We start from the raw sequence: 6,829 nt of genomic DNA on the forward strand, positions 1-6,829 counted from the left end.
TTACTCCATATTATTCTATAGCAATAAAAGACAAATCACATGAAATAATTTTAGATATTTAATTATATTTTTAATATTTATTTAAATTATTGATAAATGAATAGTATGTATTTTATATTAAATTAAGTAATATTTATTTTAAAGATAAAATATTTAAAAAATTCGATTATGTATATACAATGTACATTTGTGGAACCTATTTGGAATAATTATAATACAGTAGTAGTATCTAATTTTTGACAAATAAATTAGTACCTCATTAGGAAAGGAGAATTGAATTAGACTTATCCAAAATGGTGGCGCACACGATTAATTATGGCATATTTTGGGATTAATTCGGTGATCAAAATTCCGAGTTAAATATCGTCACTGCATAAACCGTAAAAGCAACGAGGCCGGTTAAGTTTCTTAATTGCGTCTTCAACCACCTCCTCTTCTTCTCGAAATACCAAAACCCCCTTTTTCCAATCCAATTCAAATCCATCGACACCTTTTACCGTCTTTGGATTCGCCTCCTTGGATTTTCTGAATAATTGATAGTAGTAATCAACTCAGCTCCGACATTTTCCCTCAGTTTTGGATGCTCTGGAGTGAATGCAGCAACCTTGATTTGACACGATTTGAAAAGAGAAGTGATATGGAAAACGGCGCTATCAGCTCGACCGACACAGGTAACGGAGGGGAAGACGTCTACAGTTCTGAACAATCTAATGCTTTCAACGCCGATCATCTCGTTGTCATGGTGCACGGGATTCTCGGAAGGTAATCAATCTGATTGTGTGTTTTTGTTTTCTGAATTTGCATCTAATTTTTTGATCTGAAGATTTGAGTTGCTGTGGTGGAAAGATGTGAGTTGATTTTGTTGATTTGTTCGATTGATTGATGCAAATATGGCGTTGAGGGAGAGTTAAAGGCACTAGAAGTAGAGATCACATACACATTTCTGTGGATTTGAAGTTTTTTTTTGCTCAATTGTTGATGATAGTGTTTCTGTTTGTGATCGTGTCATTGCAGTGGATCAGATTGGAAATATGCTGCTGAGAAATTCGTGCAGCAGCTTCCTGATAAAGTGTTTGTTCATTGTAAGTTGTTCATTTCTATACAAAGTGATTATGATCCGAGTGAGTTCTTCCTTATTCTATGCAAATTCATTCTTCTCACTCAGAAGTAAGAAGAATCCTTGTCCATTTTCAATGGATCAGCCAATATTCTTAGGGATGCAAGGTGATTTTGTGAGAAAGGAGAAATCTCATTTCCATTTGCATAATTGGAGTGGTTTTGGTATTTGCAACTCCTTATGATTCATAGTGGCATTTCTAATTTATATCTCATTAAATTATCCTTTCAGAAAAATAGTCCTAGCTCTGTAGCTTCCTGTGATATCTATTCTCTGCACTCTCTTACTTCTACTACTGAGAAATATGAGCAGTAGATTTTTCTTTCCCCACTTTTCCTTTAAAACCTTTTTGAACTGCAGGTAGTGAACGCAATGCAGCAAAGACACTGGATGGTGTGGATGTGATGGGTGATCGACTGGCTGAAGAGGTTGTTTCATGTTAGTCATTTATGTTATGCCTTTCCGCTACCACTCCACAGCCTCTATTTCTAGAAAATATTACTTGGAATAATTAACCATGGTTTGATTTATTAACTGGCATTGAATTTCAGGTCCTTGAAGTAATTAGAAGGAAGCCTAGTTTGAGGAAGATTTCTTTTATTGCACATTCTGTCGGGGGACTTGTAGCAAGATATGCTATCGGGAAAATGTATAAACCTACAATGAAAGTAAATGGGGAAGAACTATTAAAGAATGAAGAGTCCAAGGGTAAAATAGCTGGTCTTGAACCAGTTAACTTTCTTACTGCTGCCACTCCTCATCTTGGTTCTAGGGGTAACAAGCAGGTATGTATTTCCCTGCTCATTGCCTTCGATTTTATCTGATAAATGATAAGAAAATTTTGAATCACTTGCATGCGACACCTATGAGTTTTTGTATATATGTGGCCCTTGTTGATAATTTGATATTCAACTGTCGATTTTGCAATATATGGCCTTGAAGCAGTAGGATTTAAATCTCCAAAATTTTTGAGCAAACTTAGGAACTATCTAGGAATTACTTGTTACTTCTTGTAGATGATGCTATATGGCGAATACTAAACTTAGTGCAGATAATTGCCAAAGACTTAATACCTGTGGGCTGTGGCAATGTAAATAATAAATCTCAGATGTTGAAACTGATATTATTATTTGGTTAGGATATTTATGATGCATTATTGTTTCTGTGCAATATTAGGGAAGTAGATTCAGTATAATGTGTGAGGGAGAAAATGAATAACATTATTGAAATCATTTAATAGTGATCTTCTTTAGTTCACAAGATGAAGTAGTGTAAGACAAAAGAGCGAATGGTGGGGAAATTGAATGAAGCTAGACAAGTAAGTGTCTGGCACAGAGGTTCAGTTGATGGTGACAATGCATGTAACTGACATTTGAAACTACAAGTTTGGCATGGTGTGGAAGTTCGACAAATGACAAATCGGATGAGTGTCCTTCCCTTTCCGTTATCTTGGGAGGGATGTTGCACATCATAAGGAGACTGAAAATGAAGAATTAGTTGGGTAGGGAGAAGATAAAGGAGCAGGAACTCAGTAGGTAAAAGATAGATCATGTTACAGTGAAACTAAAGGAAGAAACTGGAATCAAATAGAAAACCTCCTGAAAAATGTGAGGCTCACAGGTGATACCTGCATGAGCAGTTGAGCACTGCTATGAACTTCAACAGTTATTTTTATTCCCTAAATGACTAACTATACTACTTGAATGACATAAGGAACTAGGTCTCCAGGCAACAAAAGCCTGTTTCATCCCTTTATGCGAGGAACTATGGTTCTAAAAAAAACCCCTATTCATCAGATTATTCTACTAACTAGTCCCGTGATAACTTTCTCAATTAAGGAATAAAAGGTAACTATGAAATAAATTAAATAGGGATATCAGGAGTGATAACAGAGTTGGAGTTGACAGATGGTGTAGAGTAGAGTGCAGTTTCAGTAAGATGTAACAATGTTTACTGATCATATTTGTGTATGGTTATGGTTAAACCGAATGAGATATAATTCCAAAATATTAGGATCATTTCCATTGAATTTAATGCTAATTGTGTTTACTTCAAAACTCTCATGATTGGTTAGATATAGTTTATCTTGTAATTAATCTGTGAGCAATGAATCCATCTTGTAACTACTTTTTAGCCTTTTCATGCACAGGCTGCCTTTGATATTCAACTGAGGAACTATGGTTCTAAAAAAAACTCCCATTCATCAGATTATTCTACTAACTAATCCCGTGATAACTTTCTCAATTAAGGAATAAAAGGTAACTATGAAATAAATTAAATAGGGATATCAGGAGTGATAACAGAGTTGGAGTTGACAGATGGTGTAGAGTAGTGTGCAGTTTCAGTAAGATGTAACAATGTTTACTGATCATATTTGTGTATGGTTATGGTTAAACCAAATGAGATATAATTCCAAAATATTAGGATCATTTCCATTGAATTTAATGCTAATTGTGTTTACTTCAAAACTCTCATGATTGGTTCGATATAGTTTATCTTGTAATTAATCTGTGAGCAATGAATCCATCTTGTAACTACTTTTTAGCCTTTTCATGCACAGGCTGCCTTTGGTGTTTGGTGGTTTTTTTTCTATTTAATTGGACTGATGTTTGATATTACTTCATTATTGCAAATCTGCCAGGTGCCGTTTCTCTTTGGGGTTACTGCTTTTGAGAAAGTTGCTAGTTGTGTAATTCACTTGATATTTAGGAGAACAGGAAGACATCTCTTTATGAACGACGATGATGAAGGAAAACCACCTTTGCTGAAACGCCTGTTGGAAGATAATGAAGAGGGCTGTTTTCTGTAGGCTTTCTCCATGTCTCTAACTTGGATTTGAATTGCAAACTACTAGCTTGCTCTAGATGCACAGTATAAATTAGTATTTCGTTCTACAGCTAAAGGTATTATGACTTTCCTATGCAGGTCTGCGCTGAGATCTTTTGAACGTAGGGTAGCTTACTCAAATGTTGGCTACGACAGTATCCAAGATCTAGACCCAACTTTTAACGATCTTTATATGTTCCATATGTATTTTCTTGTTTTTCTTAACCACGTATTGTTCAGATATTGTTGGCTGGAGAACATCATCGATCAGACGCAATAGTGAACTACCCAAGGTCTTACCTTAGCCTTTCTGTTGTGATTAGTCTATCATACTACTCTGCTTCTTTGTGACGTTTGATCTTTCACAGTGGGAGGATTCTGTTGATGAAAAATATCCTCATGTTGTGTATGAAGAGCGCTGCAAGGCATATGACAAGGAGTTGTGTGAGCCTACAGTAGAAACTGACGGTTTAGACGAGCTGGAAGGTTTGTGACTTCCTCTTTCTCCTGCAGAGTGTTTGGAAAGCTCTACAAGTTAAATTTTGCTGTTAGTCGGACCTCAGATTAAAGCTTAATTCTTCACTCATTTGGAGTCTGAAGAGAGCTCGGTTGTCATTTTTGTTGATATTTTTCAAGTAAAAAGTCGATAAATATTTTATTCTTAATGTTGCTATAAAATGTTGTTATAAACAGAGGAACTAGTGAACGGCCTCTCTAGTCTGTCGTGGGAGAAAGTTGACGTAAGCTTCCACAACAGCAAGGCAAAGTTTGCTGCTCATAGCATTATCCAGGTCTCTCTCGTTTCCATCTCCCTATCGTATGCATATAAATGATTTTCTTTATCTAGGGCTGTGATGTTGCTTGATCTTGCAGATTCATATTGCTTTCATTTTTCGACATATGTCCATTAGCTATGTTTCATATTTTCTCTTGCTCGAAACCTATCATAGCTCGTACCTTGAAGACAAGGGATTGAACTTTTTTTCTGGCTGATTGTGACATGCAGGTTAAAGACCAATCCATTCATTCTGATGGCACGGACGTTATACAACATATGATCGATCGATTTCTTCTATAGGAGAGCTTGAGCTCGTCTGGTAAATCTTGGTTTCATCTGCTGTGCCATGTTGAAGAGGCTAATGTATCTTTTCGTAGTCATTATTATGATAACTCTGATTTATTAATCGCCGTCGAATGTAAATGTATTGGTAACTTGTACTATAAATGAGAGTACTTTTATTGGAAACCTATGTAAGCCTATTTCCAATATTCCTTTTCACTGACATATTTATGGAGGAAATGAAAACCTTCACTTGATAAATAGCGAGAATGAAATGTAGAATAAAGGGCATGGATAAGGTAAATCACCATCAAATTGAGGTTATTAAAGTCAATATATTACTATCAAATATAGGGAAGGCCAACTCTAGTATATCAAACACTTGACAAAATTAGAGTTCTTACCATTCTTGCTTATCAAACGCGCGAAACTAGGATCCAATCAATTGGAAACTCTAAATATTTTAGAAAAACTTTAAATTAGAAAATATTAACACATGATAAAATAACATCAATAAAAAATGTCATTACAGTGTCAACGATTGATGCTATGTTGACAACAAAATCTTGAAATTTTACAATGTATTGACATTGTGTTCAGGAATCTGGAGTTTATACAATATATAGAGTTTGCATTTTATTACTACCTTGATACATAATTATTAATCAAAATTCATATGTATCAAAAATTATTTGAAGAGAGTAGAGGAGTTGGAAGAGGACAATATCATAGATTTATGGAGAATTGTGGAAATAATTAGATACTGTTGAATATAGACTAAAATATACAGTAGTATTGTAGATTTATTAAGAATTATGTAGAGTTAGATGAGATTAAAACTTTAATTTTCTTGGTCAAATTCTGTTTTATTTTCTTGGTTTGCGTTTCTTGATAGACTTCGGATGGTTGCATAACTGCGGATACCTGTCAAATCGGGTACTTGCGGATACCCGATCCGAAAATTTCGGGTACCCGATCCTGAATTTCCAGAAATCTAATATCCGAAAATGATTTCGGGTACCCAGATTCCCGACTCGGTATCCAGTGCCGAAAAATCGGGTATCCATTCCAGATTGTGAATTTTTTTATAAATATATATTTTTATTATTTTTTAAAGAAAATTAACTACAAAATTTTAGAAATACAAACTTGTAGTTCGAATTTGATACAAACTTGAAGTAGTTTGAGTTTAAGATAAAAAACTGGGGTAATTCTTTTTTAGTTCTAGGGAGTTTTTAAAATTCCATAAGTGTACTGGGCTTTTTTTTATTCCAGCTTTGGGAGTGACGCATGACCCTCATGCGTCGCCCGTTAATGAAACGCATGACCGCGATGCGTTTTAGTGTAAGATGCATGAAAGACATGCGTCGTTCAATTTTTTTAATTTTTTTTAGAAGAGGCATGAGGGTCATGCGTCTTCCAATAAAAAGCATGAAAGACAGGCGTCGCTTAATTTTTTTAGACGACGCATGACCCTCATGCGCTTAGGGTAAAACGCATGAGGCTCATGCGTCTCTATTTTAAACAAAACAGACGCGAAACAGAGGCAGTAGCTCATTCTGCGCGAGAGAAAGAGAGAAAGGGGCAGGCGATTTCCGGCGATTTCTTGGCGATTCCGGTGATTTCCCGTCATATTCCGATATATTTCGGTAAGTTTTCTTCAATCTTTCAACATTTATCCCTTATTCGGTGTTTATTGCATATTTTGTGTAGGTTTCTCCCAATTTTGTAAATTAGAGTTTATAACAAATTGTTCAATTTTGGCCGATGTTTTGTTGTTTTGTTAATTGTAATGGATTTTATTGGTGAAATTCATTCTATTGTAT

General features: G+C 35.2%; 1 protein-coding gene across 1 annotated transcript; it reads left to right on the forward strand.

Moving 5' to 3' along the window:
* The first annotated feature begins 366 nt into the window (after positions 1-366).
* LOC121743582 (putative lipase C4A8.10) lies at positions 367-5,189 on the forward strand. The gene is made up of 10 exons (XM_042136905.1): positions 367-762; positions 1,015-1,082; positions 1,478-1,545; positions 1,669-1,902; positions 3,759-3,922; positions 4,043-4,098; positions 4,184-4,236; positions 4,312-4,429; positions 4,637-4,734; positions 4,950-5,189. The coding sequence occupies exons 1-10, from the start codon at positions 581-583 to the stop codon at positions 5,019-5,021; spliced, it is 1,113 nt and encodes a 370-aa protein (XP_041992839.1). The 5' UTR covers positions 367-580; the 3' UTR covers positions 5,022-5,189.
* Positions 5,190-6,829: the final 1,640 nt, after the last annotated feature.

Source organism: Salvia splendens, chromosome 8 (genome assembly GCF_004379255.2).
Source record: "Salvia splendens isolate huo1 chromosome 8, SspV2, whole genome shotgun sequence".
Lineage (NCBI taxonomy): Eukaryota > Viridiplantae > Streptophyta > Magnoliopsida > Lamiales > Lamiaceae > Salvia > Salvia splendens.

Bases quoted from the DNA above. Each gene is read 5' to 3' on its own strand.
- LOC121743582 (XM_042136905.1), top strand. From the start codon at position 581: ATGCTCTGGAGTGAATGCAGCAACCTTGATTTGACACGATTTGAAAAG. The intron at 1,546-1,668 runs GTTGTTTCATGT...ATTGAATTTCAG, and splicing joins GTGATCGACTGGCTGAAGAG to GTCCTTGAAGTAATTAGAAG. The intron at 4,735-4,949 runs GTCTCTCTCGTT...TGTGACATGCAG, and splicing joins CTGCTCATAGCATTATCCAG to GTTAAAGACCAATCCATTCA.